Source organism: Pelecanus crispus, chromosome 7, assembly GCF_030463565.1.
Source record: "Pelecanus crispus isolate bPelCri1 chromosome 7, bPelCri1.pri, whole genome shotgun sequence".
Lineage (NCBI taxonomy): Eukaryota > Metazoa > Chordata > Aves > Pelecaniformes > Pelecanidae > Pelecanus > Pelecanus crispus.
This window is the reverse complement of record NC_134649.1, coordinates 51,281,614-51,297,287: the sequence shown is the minus strand read 5'-3', so window position 1 is coordinate 51,297,287 and position 15,674 is coordinate 51,281,614. Positions and strand designations below refer to the sequence as shown.

The window sequence follows — 15,674 nt, the reverse complement described above, 5'->3', positions numbered from 1 at the left end:
CCGCGCCGGTGCCGGCCCCGGGGCAGGGGCAGCGCCCCCGGAACCTCGGCGCGGGCGGAACCTCGGCGCGCAGGCGGGCGGGGCGCGGCGGGGCCGTTTGGCTGTGGGACCGCCGTGCCACGTCTGAGGAGCGCGGCCGCAGGGCAGGCCGGGCCGCTCGCCGCCGGGGAGCTCCGCGGGGTCCGCCGCCGCAGCAATGGTAGGCCCGGGCGGGGGGCGAACGGGGGCCGCTGGAGGGGCTCCGGGCCGCCCTGCCCCTCCGGAGCAGCGGGGAGAGGTGGCGGGCGCAGCGCGGCGGAGAACCGGCCGCGTCCCCGGCGCTCGGCCCGAGCGCAGCCGGCCTCGGCCTCCCGGGCCGCGGCTCCGCGCCGCCCTGGGCGCGGCAGGAGGGGCAGCGGGGCAGCCCCGGCCGGCGCCGGCTCCCCCGGCGGCCTGGTGGGGCCGAGGCGGGCTGGGAGCCCCGGGGCCCCGTGCCCGTCCCGGGGGGCGGGCTTGGGGCCCGCGTTGCCGTTTTAGCCGGCAGGCTGTGAGGCGCGGAGTGCTTGTTCTTGTGTCTCCCCCCCGCAGGTCTCGGTAATCAACACGGTGGACACCTCTCACGAGGACATGATAGTAAGTGTGCTGGGGGGCTGCTGCTCTTTAACGAAACACGGCTCGGTTCTTTAACTGGGCCCTCCGGTTCCAACAGAACCACTCTGTGGCACTGTCTCCCGAGAGGTGACCAGTATGATGTTCATGCCTGTATAAAACGTGGGATGTGAGATGGAGGATGCTGTCTGAAACTCTGACGGTGCTATTTTATACCGTGTGGACAGGAAAACGTAGCCCCCAGAGGAAGGAGAAACGATTTAAAACTTTTAATTTTCATGCTTAGGTTTGCTTCTGCTCCTTTCTCTGAAACAATACGTATGTGTGTACTAAATGGTACAAAACTTCAGCAGGTGAAACTGATTTTCCTGTACGTGGATGTTTCCAGGAGCAGATGTGTCAGTATGGGTAGGAGGAAACATTTCAAAGTAATTTGTAGAAGCAAGGAGCCTGGTTAAATAGTGATGTTTCAGATATAAATAACAGAGGTCAGTATTCTTGCATCCACTTTTACATATTAAACAATAATACGTAACTGGTCAAGGCTTTACAGTCAGTGGCACTCATTTCCTGTCCTCTCCTGAAAATGCTGTGCATGACTGCTCTGAATTCCATAGATTATTTCTGTGTAACATTTGTATAGTCAGTGAGAACAGCAGTTGGGGAAATAATGACTTATGTGGCTTGTGTGGATTGTTTAAAAACTATCTCTTCTAACCTGTCATGCTGGACTTGGTCATCTGTTTTCAACTCTTCTGAAATGTTGTAAGATTATAATCTGTTCGGAACTACTTCTAAATGTTATCAGATTCGTTAACAAAGCAGAACTCACAGGTGCTGACAGCAGCTTTTCCATCGCCTTGCAGCATGATGCTCAGATGGATTACTATGGCACTCGGTTAGCGACCTGCTCTTCAGACAGATCCGTGAAAATCTTTGATGTTCGGAATGGAGGGCAAATCCTCATTGCGGACCTGAGAGGGTAAAGTGTCATAAACAGAAGATTCTAATCTGTGGAAATCTTTAATTTTTGCCTCTTGGTAACATAAGATGCATGGTAAATTCCTCCAAGGTAATAATTACTGTGGCTGGCTGTTGCTAAACAACTCTGCAGAGCTGTGAGTGGGGGCAGAGAGCCAGTTAGATGTCACACTGGGACGTTTTCATTCATCCATTAAATACTTGACACCTGTAATTTTCAGGAAGTAAACTCACAATCTTAATTGGAATATAAGGATAAATGTTTGGAATTGTTTTCGATGGCAATGGCTTTGTCTGACAGTCCTGTATGCTGTTTTTCATCTTGGCACTACTCATATTCCTCATATCGCTGCATTAATCACTTACAGAACACCAAATTAGAATAGCGATGGCTATGAAACAGCCGGAACTGGAATGGGTTTCTCAGCTTTTCCAAATAGTATTGTTTCTTGCAGGCATGAAGGTCCCGTGTGGCAGGTTGCCTGGGCTCATCCTATGTATGGAAATATCTTGGCTTCCTGTTCCTATGACAGGAAGGTTATTATCTGGAAGGAGGAAAATGGCACTTGGGAAAAGACATACGAGTACACAGGGCATGATTCCTCAGGTATGTGGGGTCTGGAGCTGGGAAGTGAGACTGGGGTACAAGAGGATTTGGAAAGGTTGGAATAAATCCATCAGTGTTAAGGAAGAAAGCCTCTATCAGACAGACAGGGATAAGTGAATGGAGAGACAGTAAGTCTACGCAGCATAAACAGAACATTTAGGTAATGTCAGGTTGCTGGATAGCCTGTCCTGATTCATACGATGTTTGTGTAGCTGTTTTACAAACAAATTAGCTTTCAAATAAACAAGATGATAGGGTACTGAATTCTTGAGGAAAATACTGTGTGTATGCACTACAGGAAGAAAGGAAAAAGGTGGGTTTTAGCATGCTGCGTTTTCTTTTACAATGGAGACTGTTTTGTTCAGATGACTGGTTCTCCTTCCTGCAGGTATGAGAAGTCTCTAGCTTTGTTTTGTTGCTAATCTAGACTTTAAATACTATGCCTGCCACTCAGCTTTTGTTCTAGAGTCAGCGATACTCTTCGCAGTTGCAGGGGATAGTCAAGAGCTTTTAATCTCTCATTAAGAGTGCTCTTTTGGTGTTCTCATTCTAAAAGGGCGCCAAAAACAAAGGCAGTTTTCTGTCATTTGGTAGACGATGTTAACTGACTGGCTTTGCTGAAATGCAGGAATGCTAAGACTCTTACTCTTAGCTTTCAACGCTGCTCACTTTTAGTGACTATTCCACTAATATTAGTCAGTGAATTGGTTAGTCAATTTTGGGTAGTCACTGTGTTGTACTGCAGTCTGTCTTGCCCTTCACAGTGAATTCTGTCTGCTGGGCACCACATGACTATGGATTGATCCTGGCCTGCGGGAGCTCTGATGGGGCCATTTCGTTACTGAGCTACACGGGCGATGGGCAGTGGGAAGTCAAAAAGATCAGCAACGCACATACCGTAAGTCTGTTCCTTTGGAGCAGTACAGGGTTCTTGGAGCTACAGATCAGTGCCGAGTTGATGCCTCAAAGAACTTGTAGACTAGAAAATACTGAAACACAATGAAATGATGCGAAACATTTTCCAGAATCAAGAATAACTTGTTTTGAATTAATCCAGAGTGGGAAGGTATACTTTGTAGTCACTAAATTGAAGTAGAAAACAAGACGTGAAGGTTACTAAAAATACTTGTTTATTAAGCATTATTGTTAAACACAAGTGCTGGAAGTTACCTGGTAGGAAATGGCTTTGGTACTAAGAACACCTGTGCAAACTGACAGGATAAACTGAAGCTGGAAAAACTGCAGGACTCATGTTTTTCCCAAAATAGCAGAGATTTTTGCTTAAGCAAAACTTGATAAGCTAATGGCAATGGCTCTCAGTAAAAGGAAATTTGGCTCCAGACCCACAGGTTCCTTCTACTCCTGCATTCCTAAGCCTTAGCAATGGCATATATCTTGTGTCTGTTCAGTTTATATCTCAGTCTCCACTGTCTACGTATCCAAGATGATACTTGCACATAAAACAGTTACTTAGCTACCCAAGGCTTTCTGAATAAGTGCCTTACTGAGACTAGACTGTATCTGGATTTCTTATTCATCCTATATCCATCCAGCATTGTGCAAGACTCCTATTTTCCTAAGACTGGTTTATTTCCTGCCTCCCCCACCCAAAAGAGAGTATGCTGTGTCCTTTGCCCCCTCAGCAGCTTTTACTTACTTATTTAGAGTAAGCAACTTTTAATGATGATATTTTTTCACTAAACAGATTGGATGTAATGCAGTTAGCTGGGCTCCTGCTGTAGTACCAGGAAGCCTTATAGAACAACCATCTGGTCAAAAACCAAACTACATCAAAAGATTTGCATCTGGTGGCTGTGACAACCTTGTCAAGATCTGGAAGTAAGTGCTCTGTTGCCACACTTAAGAACTTGTAAAACTCAATATCCTCTGTAGTCTTTGAATGCCCCCGTTAGAATCTCAAGTAATACTTTCGGCACCTCTATGCTTTCATCTTTGAATTAGTTCTAGAGAAGTGCTTTAGAAATGGAAACAACTTAGTGACGTACAATCTCTTGCATGGTTATAGCAATTTGTGTCACCCTGCTTAATCTTATCTTGGAAAGTGGCCTTCTAATTGTCTTTGATTACCTCTGTCACTTGGACAAAAGCAGATTTCTGTACAGTAACTGAAGATCAAGTACTCTTTGCCTATGTTGCTTTCTGTCCTCCGGAAGGGATTTTGTCACTTTAAGCCATAGAGCTTTTTGGAGAAGAGTGGGGAACGCTTGTGCTTTGTGCTATCTGGATAAACCAGGAGTCTGAAAGCTACAAAACCAAAGCCTTCCAGAACAGGACATGAGAAATATGACTGGCTGGTGCTGCCACCCTTCTGACTGTATAAATGTGTTTTCAGGGAAGAAGATGGTCAGTGGAAAGAAGAGCAGAAGCTGGAGGCTCATAGTGACTGGGTTCGAGATGTAGCCTGGGCTCCATCCATAGGTTTGCCAACAAGTACCATTGCTAGCTGCTCACAGGTGAGGCTTCTATCGGAGTGACAGAGGCAGGCTCTGTCCTCGCTCTGCCCTTGCTGCTAACTTGCTGTCATGTGACTGGAAAGCAAAATTTCATCCTGGGGAAAAATTCAGCTGATACATATGTATTTTGGGAGCTCTTCTCTGGTGTTTGCAAGTCACCTTTTGCATGTAGTTTTTCTCATCAGAAAGCTGTACTCCTATCTCGCTTTTAGCTATAGTAAGAAAACAGCGCCTTTGCTGTGTTGAGCAAAAATGCATGTAAATGCATCTGGAGTTTGCATTGGAGCTGTGATTTGGAAGCGTAGCCATAAGTGCCATCATTAGGGTTGTTTTTTCTGTGTTATAACTAGTGGTCCAACCACCTCTGTGTGCTTGCTTTTGTAGGATGGCAGAGTGTTTATCTGGACATGTGATGATGCCTCTGGAAATTCATGGTCACCAAAGTTGCTGCACAAGTTCAATGATGTTGTCTGGCATGTGAGTTGGTCCATTACTGCGAATATTCTTGCAGTGTCTGGAGGAGACAATAAAGTGAGTACTGCTGCCTTGGCTTTTACTCCTGCATGCCATATTTTCAGAGGAGCTGAGATGAGACTGGCTGTTGCCACTTCTGTTTAAGTTAAGACTGTTGTAGATTCTCCTTTGCAATGGTGAATTTTTTTCTTTTGACTTATCAAAAGGGGAGGAAGACCTGAACCTTTGGCAAACTACTTGCACTGCATTCTTAGGCCTTACTGGAGATTAGAAATGGAGGCTTAACTTCATTTTGTTGGGTACTAACAGCAGACTTCATATACTTTCTTTTACTGCTGGATGATTATTCAGTATACAGCAACAAATAACTTGATACTTAGAACAATGCTGCAATGCTTGACTTCTGTAACTGTAGACTGTCACCAAACTAGTGATGTGGTGGTTGCAGGGAAATGGGAAACCGAGCACATATTAAGGCTGAAACTTCTTCCTGATCTGTTTTTGAGGTCACGCTATGGAAGGAATCAGTAGATGGACTGTGGGCATGCATCAGCGATGTCAACAAGGGCCAAGGAGGGGTGTCTGCCGTTACAGAGGGGCAGCAGAATGAGCAGTGATGCACGAGTGAATGTTCCAGCCGCAACAAGTGATCGCTATACCTGATTTGCAATGTTTCTTGAACGAGATGAGAACTGATTTTATCTAAACTGGACATGAACATGGGAAACAACAATTATCCAATTATATGAGCACTCTTAACTATTATGCGGAGGCTACAATATGTTGATCATCAGCCTTGAATGACATTCCCTTAAATTTAAGGTAAAGAGCATAGCAAAGTACTGTGCCTTATACTACTCCTTGATGCTGTAGAAAGTGTACCCTGCTTTTCTGGTTTAGGGATCAAATTTAATTGGATATGCTGTGGTCAGACTTCAAGCACTTGAGTAGGAACAAGAGGAGGCCATCAGTGGTGAGGTGTGAACTCCTTTGTGCAAGGGGACAAATACTCTGTCCCTTCAAAGGCCAGAACTTTGTTTCAAGTGAGGGGAAGGGCTGGTGAAGTTCTCAGCATTAGATGACAGCATGCTAGCCAGCCCTCCTGGTAGCAGTGGAGCAGTGCTTAGATCTTCCTGAAAATAATGTGCTAGGATACATAAAAGTCTCTGTGCTTTCCTGAAGATGAAAAGGAGTAGTGGAATGCATATGTCTTTTGCTTTACAATTATTTCAAACTTGGTTATTTAACCAACATCAAATTATAGCTTGATTTATTGAAGAGAATTTTTTTTTTTTGGCCACACTTCTATACTGTACCTCAGGGGTTTTTTTTTGTTGAGATACCAACAGAATAAAGTCCTATTGGTTAAAGCCTGGTGTGCTGTATCTAATAATCTTCACACAGGCCTTGTCAAGGCTATTTACGGTCTACCTTCAGTCATGCCACAGTCATGTTGTCCTCGCATCCATGGTATTAGCTTTGTAACAGCTGGGAAGGTATTAGTCCACTAGAAACTAACACTGTATATAGCATAAGAACGAACACATTTTTTGCCTTCAGTTAAACTTACGTGCCACTGCATGTAAGGCAAGTATATTAGGCTCAAACAAAGCACGTTTTGGTATGTCTTCAGCTAAAAGCTGAAGCACTCTTCCCCTCCAAGAGTGAAAGTACTAAAAGGTCACATTTTCCCTTAATTCTTCAGTTGCACTGAAGCAACACAAGTGAAAACAATTCACAGCCTTCCTCCTTCTCCAAGGTTCCTAGGCACAGTCTTGGTTTTGGCATAGTCAAGACAATATACCCTCTTCTCTAGAAAAGCTAACCTCATTTTAACGCTAGTTATCTATACTAGCCAAATAATACCCTACATGCTCTCACAGAAACACATACATATGAATTATCTTTCTGTATACCAACAGAAGTATGCAACATCCTATTCTTGTTTAAATGCAGTGTAGCCCTACCCCCCCAAAAAAAAAATCAATCCAGAAGTTAGTATTACATTCAAACAGTTCCATTTCAAATTATACAGCAAAGCACTGTTTTCTTTCAAGCTGTTTTCCATTTCTACCAAGATCATAATCACAACTGCTAAGCTGAGCAGGCAGCCTTTCATTCCCAGTACCATACCCACGTGCTGTTCTTTGATACAGAGTACCTGGTCATCTAAGAAGATTTTGGGTTGGCTTTAACTGCTGTGGAAACTATACAAACTTGAGATCAAGCACATTGCCTCCAATAAAAAGGCTCAAAAATGAAACCTCATTCTTAGCTTTTACTACACTTCATTCTAAGGAAAAAGAGCACTAACTCCTTAAGAACACAAGAAAAGGTTTTTCTTGGGGGGGTATTAGGTTCCACAATTCACCCCATTAAAAGCTACCCTTATGAGTTTTAATACTTAATTCAAACCCACTTAGCAGCAAGGCCCAGTTCAGCCCGTTATCCCTTCGTACTTAAGATGAAATGTATTAAAATTGTTTCAAGTAATGATCCAAATATCCCCAACTATTACAATTGATAAGAGATTATTTAAGAGTTACACCGTTTATTCATTGCAAATGTAAGCATTAGGTGAAAGTTTTTCAGTTGTGAATGCTCTTTCAGTTGAGAGCTGCTCTTGAGAATAAGCTTCATGTTTTTGGACCTCTAATCCCCTCCTCCTACTTTGGGGTCAGGATTGGGGAAAGGAAAGAAAAAGAATACACTCAACCTAAGTTTCACACTGAAGAACTTAAAATTGCTACTCGGTCTGATGAATGCCAACATGGTCTCTCCTGTGCCCACAGTGCACCATCATTCTTCTCCTTCACTATCTAGCCTGAGAAGAAAAGTTTGTGTCTTGCGATGACTGAAAGGAGTTTCCATATAAGAAAAAAGTTCTATCATTCAATCTGCATTAAGTTCATGAAGTTTCTGGCACGTCTCGTACTAACACACTGGTAGCTAGGCTGTCTTTAATGGCAAATGTGGTTACTTGAAACTCAGAAAACAAACAAAAACCACAGGAGTTACCACACTGTTTTGTCCAGCAGCCTATCTAAACTCCTATCCTACACTTTGATTTTCCTCCCTACTTTGGAGTGCTGGCAGGCCTTAATAAAGCAGAAGATGCTGATCCAAAGACTGAGCTGCTGGAAGCTACAGGGGACACATCTCCCTGTCGTGCTGGGGATCCAGAAATAGCTTGATTCTGGGTCCCGCCCAGAACAAAACACAGCGTACTATGAAAATGCAAGGGGCTTCTGCTTCCTTATTGTTTCTGGTAGAATCCAGAAGCTCTGCCTGCTTTTCTTGTGCTGTCAGGTATTTTTTATTAACAGGCCCTCAGACAAAAGCCAGGATGAAGATTAACCTTCTCAACCTAGCTTTGTTGCTAGAGGCGTTTTTGACCCATCACCTCCATTTGTTTTCAGCTCCCTTATCACAGTTACCAGCTGCCTCAGTTTTACCAATTCAGCTGATACCAGACGCATTTAAGAAGTGATTTTCTTTTAATATTTGGATCATTTCACAAATCTGATTTACAGCATTACTGCACAATATTTGAAATAATCAACCAGAAAGCCACAACATGAGACATGGAAAGAGGAAAGCTCTTAAATCACATTTGCAGAAGAAACAAATGGAACTGCTTCCCCAAATAAAACTAGTTTTCCAACTCCACAGATGTGCTAAAGATACAGGGTCTTATTTGGCCAGAGCACAGGTAAGATGGTTATAAATAGCTCCATGTTACATTTTCTCCAACACCAAATCTGGTTTAACTAAATTCCTCCTCATCTTCCCATCTTTGCACGTTTCCCATGGCTACCTCAGTCCTACTACTGGAAGTCTGTGGGGCTGCAGTGTAAAATGGACCCCACAAATTAGCTATGTCATTCAAGTTAAAGCAGAACACAAGCAACAGAAGTTGCAAATTTGTCATCCTTCATCATACATTCCTTCTTTTCTCCTACTCTTTCTCAAGTTGGAAAAAAAAAAAAGTAATTCCCAATTGCTCTTCATGGGATTTTTCTAGACCCTCAGCCATTGCTACTAATCTTCATTGAAGTTTTAAAAATTTGTTAATATTCCATCTTTAGAGTAATGAAAGCCAAGTCTCCTAGGTGTCATTTTCAGTTTCAGTCTTCCAACAAAAGACAAGAAACTCTGATAAAACAGAACCTGGGAGAGAATACAGAGGAGAGGGAATGCACTTAAAAGGCAAAAATGAGAAACATAACTGTCATCGCAGGTCAGGAGTAAAGCTCAACTTCTCCATTTCTGTTACACCGCCTCAGAGAGTAAAAAGGGTTTGGGGCTTTTCCTTTTTGAAAAATACATGTTCCAGCTATTAATTAATTTTTAAAAGGAACGATGTTAATGCCACAGGAAAAAAGGAAACTCTCACTTAGTTCTCTACACGATTTCATTATACATAAAAATAAGCACAGCAACAGATCTATACAGTGTTTCCACTTTTTTTTTTTTTTTTCTTATTTTATCTTACAAGCAGGCCAAGTTTCCAAGGAATTTAAAAACATATCAGACTGCATTTCCAGGAATATTGTAGCAGAGAACAAATATTCCACTCTCTATATGAAGTGCTTCAGAAAGCAGCTGTTTGGTGAAGCCATGAAACTAACCGGGTAGTTTCACAGCATTTTCAGCTTTTGCTGGTTTTCCTGTGTAATTCCTCTCCACCAACCTGTCTGTTCCAGTTACTATATCTTAGTTATAGAAGAAAACACTGTAAGCAATAATCTCTTTTGGACAGGATATTTTTACCTTTAGCATATAAAAATTATGTTTGCTTTATACATCCATCTTTAGAAATAATTTCAAGTCATTCAAGTCAGGAGAAAGATTTTCACTGGATCTGGAGTCAATTAAATACACAGACTGTAAAATATGTTTAATTTCTCAACCTATGCTTTCAGGTTTGACACCCTGCCTCCCGAAGATACATGTTTCTCAGAGGTACTCTGCTGGGAATTATCTTTTACAGCATCCTCTGGACAGAAACTACTCTGGCTGCCTCTAGTATTTTAAGCCCTGAATATAAAAAACACAGGTAAAAAAAAAATCAGAAAAATACTTTCCCAAGATTGTCCTTATCTGTAAGTCCTTAAAACCAATATTCCTTAGAATGTTCAGAGTTTTTCGAAGATTTATTTTCTAGAAGAGGAAGGAGTTATTCCAGAGAACTTCTGTAACAAACCATTAGCACTGTAGTCATGCTATGAGAATATGAGAATATGTATCTAATCTCATTCACTAAGAATTAATAATCTGAAAAAAAAGAACAACTGAAGAGAAAGCATTCATTTAAATAATTTGTTGGCATCTTCTTTGGAAATTAACTGCAAGGTGCTCGTTCTTTAAGGAACCCTTAAACCAAATTCCTATTAAAGTCCATGCAGCAATGGTAGTACAATTATTATAGGGCTACATATCATACATACATAAGCGTATAATGCCTTCAGCTAATTTGCTGCATCTGTGTTAATTATGAGTTCTAATTTCCCCGTTACAGACTAGTTTATTAAAATAAGAAGCACTGTAGTTAGGATTGCTGTTTCTAGAATTCTGACAGAGTTGTGCAGAATACAGTCTACTCACCAAGAAAAAAAATACAGCTAAGCTAGCCTATGGAATAAAAATTGAGGCACAGGCTATTATGCTGTGCTGCTTATCCAGCTTACTGAGCAGAACATTCTAAGGTTGTCTCAAAAAAAGAAAAAAAAAAGGCAACACAAAAAACCCAACAATGTTTCCTGGTGATCTAGACAAAAAACTTTGGACCTATACATGTGTGCAGTATTTTCTCCTTTGCAAATACGACATCAGCCTCAAGAGGGTAGTATAACCTAGTAGTGCACAGTGATCATAGGGACAAAACACGTCTCGGGTGCTTTCTAACCTGCCTAGTAAAAACTGAAACTCCGTATTTTCTTCCAAGTATTCTGCTCAGAGAGGTTTTCTGTACAGTCTCTCTTGCTTTGGAGGCAGAGGAATAAGTAAGCAAAGCCGTGAATTCCACAGAAACACTCCAGGAATGGTTCTATGACACTGTAGCTGCCAGTAAAGCAATGTCTGAAGAGCAAAGCCCTGGACTAGCACGATTACAACTTCACTGCATCCACAACTTCCCTGGGCAACATGCTGCAGCGTCTCACCACCCTCATCATAAACAATTTCTTTGGTGTAGCTAATGTAAATCTACTCTTTTTTAGTTTAAAACCATTACCCCTTGTCCTATCACCACATCCACAGGAGGCAGGCAGCACCTGACTCTCGATTTCAACAGTTTAAACTGTCTAACATATTAAAGGATCCTTGCACACTGAGGCAGAAGTGACTTAGTTCAGTATTTCTGGTGTATAATTATTTGTCCGTCTCTAAACTTCCCTTAAAAGTATGCGTACGTCATGGAATACATGCCGTTTTCAATGCAAAACTCATTCTTAAGTATCAACTATTCAGGAGACTTTTTTCAATTAAAACTTTATACCAAATTTGATTTGCTCTAGCATCTCTTTCCATTTGAGTTGCAAACCAAATGGAAAAAAGAACCAAAATGTCAATAAAACACTTTCAACAACAGTAAATCGCATGATTATCAGAATTAGCTGGCACACAGATATTTGGGTTGGCATCAGTGAACTACACAAGCACCAATCACTGAAAAATTCCTAAAATTCTTCTTTTTGCCCCTATTGACAGGAGTTTTTTTTTAAAAAAAAAAAGGCAACCTCAACTCTCACTGTGATTATGCTGCTCAGGAAGTGCTCATGTGGTACAATTTGCACTGGTACAGAAAAATAAAAAATCCTATGTTATTGCTACAACACCTGCTCTAGGATTTTTTCCAAAACAACTATGCAATCTATTTGCAAAAATAAGCTAGATCTCTACCCTCTGACACAGCACAGATAATTTCAAAACTGACATTCTCATTTCCAAGCAATGACATTGAGGTACAAAACACCTAACAGAAGCTGTGTAATCACCTGGGTATTCACTACAACTGGTTGTCCTAACCCAAATACTGCATACAATGAATGCCAAGAAGGTGACCTAGCCAAAATGCAAGGAATTATTTAACAACAACAACAACAAATCCCCCACAATCAAAAGCCAAAGTAAAAGCATGGGGTTTTTTTTCTCTGCCAATCCAGATCCAGTTTCTATTCATTTGGTAATAATGTTTCCAATCAAGTCAAGAACTTCACCAAACTCACCTTTCTCCTCAGATTTCAGCAACCAAAAGGAACGGATTCTCGCAGGCTTGAAAAGCAAAACAACCCCTAAACCAATACACCTTTATGCACTTGGCAACAGCATGACACAGCACCCTTATGCGACCTGGAGCCATCCACAAAGTTACACAAATATTTGATGATGTCCTTAAGTATTATTTGGACGGGAGGGCGGCAGGGGAGGAGGAAAAGGGAGAGTGCACTTCTGTGTTAGTCCCAAGTCATTCACCCAGACTTCCCTAACCAGAAGCTATTTTGGGATTGGTCACCATTCCAGTATTACTTAATAGCCCACAATTAAGAGTTTTTTCACGCTGCAGCTGAATATGCTTATTTCTTTGTGGTTCGTTCTTACTAATGATTCGAGATAATTAATGAAATTTTTATATATACATATACAAAAAAATTCACATTTGGAAAGGGCAAATGCAGCCACCACAGGACTTAAATCTTCTCCCTAAATTGAACAGGATGCAGTATTACTTTTGCTTTCCAAAACCCTTAAGAGAAGTACAAGTTGTCTTCTTCCACTAATTTGAGATGATTATTCAATTGTGAAAATGAAATAAGGTAACTAAGTTATAATCAACCCAGTTCCTTTCTTTTAAAGAAAAAATTATATTGATAGTAACATCACAGGAAAGAAATAACAATCAAGAGTCTGTCAAAATAAGCAGCTAGTATTTTATAGTGACTCTAAGTGTAGAATTCTTTATATATTAGGCGAAGTGGAAGATATCCAGTCACTCCAATTGTACTAGTTCCCCAATGTAAAGAATGATCTAATGCTTCCCCCCCCGATTGTACATCACTAGACTAGGCTTTACAAAACCAGGAAATTCCTAAAGTAAGAAACAGACTAAAAACATTTCATCTTTGTAATTTAAAATTTTTCAAAAAGATTCTAACCATTAAGATTCCAAAAATATCTCAACACATCCATTCAACAAAGAAATACTCACCACCCTTTTTTTTTTTTAAAACTCAGACTTGGTTCATCCACAAACGCAGACTTTGGAGAGGCTTCTGCAGTGTCTGTGTTTCAACAGTCACCGGGTATCCTTTAGAGTCATTCTGAACACCAACTGGACAGCCGCAGGCTCCTTCACCTGCTTTTGTTTTCTGTCTGTCTGAACACAGCTGCAACTGCTGGCCTTCTTCAAGTTTTGGAATGACACGGACACTTCTTGAGGTGCAACCTAGCTTACAAGACTTCTACGCTGCAGGCCATCAGCCTGAACTTCACTTGGTGGAGACGCCTCCTTTCTGGTGCTGCCCCTCCTGACTTTCTGAACACACTCTGGCGCGCCTTAAGGCATATTACTGTGGATCACTGATGCTCTGTTTTCTTCTTCCTGTGATCTTCAGTCTGTTCTTCTGTTCTTTGCACGGTATTTACGTCATCACACTCAGGTTTATTTTCAAGCTACATAATAAATGAAAAAGTGTATTTGTTACCAACATGTTTAAGCCATTATGAACAACTAAACAGACAGTATGTAAGTTAGGGCAGAACAACAACCTGGAGGATGAGAACTTTTCCCTCCCTCCCTCCCTCCCAAGAAAGGGGAAGGTGCTGTAAAACTCTGCATCTAGCCAGGACAGTAACTGGAAATGGAGTAGTCCGATTCCCTATGGTTTTGCTTACATCACACTTATGCTTACAATAAAACACATCAGTATTTGCCTACCTGAATGGAAGCATGAAATGACTATCAGACATCACAGGATACTAAATGAGGTTCAGACATTAGTATTGAATTATACAGATTTAAAATGGGTAAATAATTGAAGAGAATATAACTGAGATACCTAACCAGTGTCAGATTCCCTTTTCTGCTCGTACAGAGACAATTTTATTCATCATAAAGGAATAAAGAACACCACGAACCCATTCCCACACTTCACAAGTTATTTTTAGAACCAACAATTGCCAGTACTCCATAAGTGCCAGAAACACAACAGGACACAAACAACTTTCATTTGCTTTCTACAGATGTCCCACTTCAGACCACTGCATCAAAACGCAGCCAACAAACAGCATATTGTTATAGGACAAACCATTGTGATGCCATCCCAGCCCAAACCCAGGGGAAAAAAAAACCAAGCAGGTGCTTTCACTAATGCTTTTGTAGGATGCCTGCACTCATAGACTCATAGAATGCTTTGGGTGGGAAGGGCCCTTCAGAGCCCACCCAGCCCAACCCCTGCAGCAACAGGGACAGCTTTAACCAGAGCAGGGTGCTCAGAGCCCCGTGCAACCTGGCCTGGGATGCTTCCAGAGATGGGGCCTCCACCGCCTCTCTGGGCAACCTGTGCCAGTGCTTCACCACCCTCATTGTAAAAAATTTCTTCCTCACCTCCTAAACTCTGCAGTTGAAAAATTCAAAGCAGTGTTTCAAGATAGAATTCCTACAGGAGAAGCTCCTCCAGCCACGAAGAGCATTTATTTGCCTTTTAAATCAACTCGCTCGCTCATCCTGAAATCCTAAGCGCTTCTGGAAGGAGCCCTTCGCATCAGCCACCCGTGCTCCAGAGGAGCGGGGGCCGGGGGCCACCCCTCGCACGGCGGCGCGCAGCCTCTGCCGCGGGGCTGGGCCTCCGACCCCACGGGCTCTCTCCGCTGCCCCAGGCCGCGCCCCGGGGTGCCCTGCACCGGCTCTAACGAGGAGGCCGGCGCCCTCGGGCCAGCCGAAAGCCCTTCACCAGAGACCCCGGGGGAAGCCGCCACTCGGGCCCGTCTCTGCGGGCGGGCTGGCTGCACGGGCAGCACCGCGGCCGCCCCGCCGGGCAGCGGACGATGGCTGGGCGAGGAGCCCCGCACCCCTAAGGCCGCCGGCCCGGCCCCCCGGGGCACCGGCACCGGCCCCGCAGCCCCTCAGGGCCGAGCGGGCGGGCTGCTCCTCAGGGCACCGCCCCGCCCCGGAGGCGGGACCTCGGGGCCAGTCCTGGCGCCGATTGGGCGGCCCCCAGCCGCCGCTGGCGCCGATTGGCTGTGCCGGGCACGGCGGTGAGGGCGGGAAGGGCGGCCCGCCCCGCCCCGCCCCGCCGCTCGCTCCCCTCAGCCCCGCCGCGGCGGAGCCGCTTCGCGCCGGGCCGGCCCGCTCCGCTCCGCAGGAAGGGGTCAGTGGGAACCGGGCGCGCAGAAATACGCTGTGGGGTGGGTGGGCTGCGGGGCCCGGGGTGCCCGCGGGCTCTGGGCCCGGCCCGCAGCTGGGGAGCGGGGCTCCAGCCCCTGCCGCGGGGCGGGAAGCGCCGAGAAGGCGCTGGAGGAGCGGCCTGGGCTCTCCGGTGGGCTCTGGT

General features: G+C 43.7%; 1 protein-coding gene across 2 annotated transcripts; it reads left to right on the top strand.

Annotated features, from left to right (window-relative positions):
• Positions 1–160: 160 nt before the first annotated feature.
• On the top strand, positions 161–6,488 carry SEC13 (SEC13 homolog, nuclear pore and COPII component). 2 transcript variants are annotated; one of them, XM_075714296.1, is made up of 9 exons: positions 161–199; positions 568–612; positions 1,455–1,570; positions 2,025–2,176; positions 2,941–3,074; positions 3,882–4,015; positions 4,530–4,650; positions 5,035–5,181; positions 5,631–6,488. In XM_075714296.1, the coding sequence occupies exons 1-9, from the start codon at positions 197–199 to the stop codon at positions 5,739–5,741; spliced, it is 963 nt and encodes a 320-aa protein (XP_075570411.1). In that variant the 5' UTR covers positions 161–196; the 3' UTR covers positions 5,742–6,488. The 2 variants fall into 2 exon arrangements, with proteins under 2 accessions (XP_075570411.1, XP_075570412.1); XM_075714297.1 differs by lacking the exons at positions 161–199; positions 568–612 and adding an exon at positions 707–1,076.
• The last annotated feature ends 9,186 nt before the right edge of the window (positions 6,489–15,674 follow it).

What these genes read in the sequence shown, in the direction of transcription:
- SEC13 (XM_075714296.1), top strand. An exon ending in AGATCAGCAACGCACATACC is followed by an intron (nt 3,075 to 3,881) that starts GTAAGTCTGTTC and finishes TTCACTAAACAG; the next exon opens with ATTGGATGTAATGCAGTTAG. An exon ending in TGTCTGGAGGAGACAATAAA is followed by an intron (nt 5,182 to 5,630) that starts GTGAGTACTGCT and finishes TCTGTTTTTGAG; the next exon opens with GTCACGCTATGGAAGGAATC.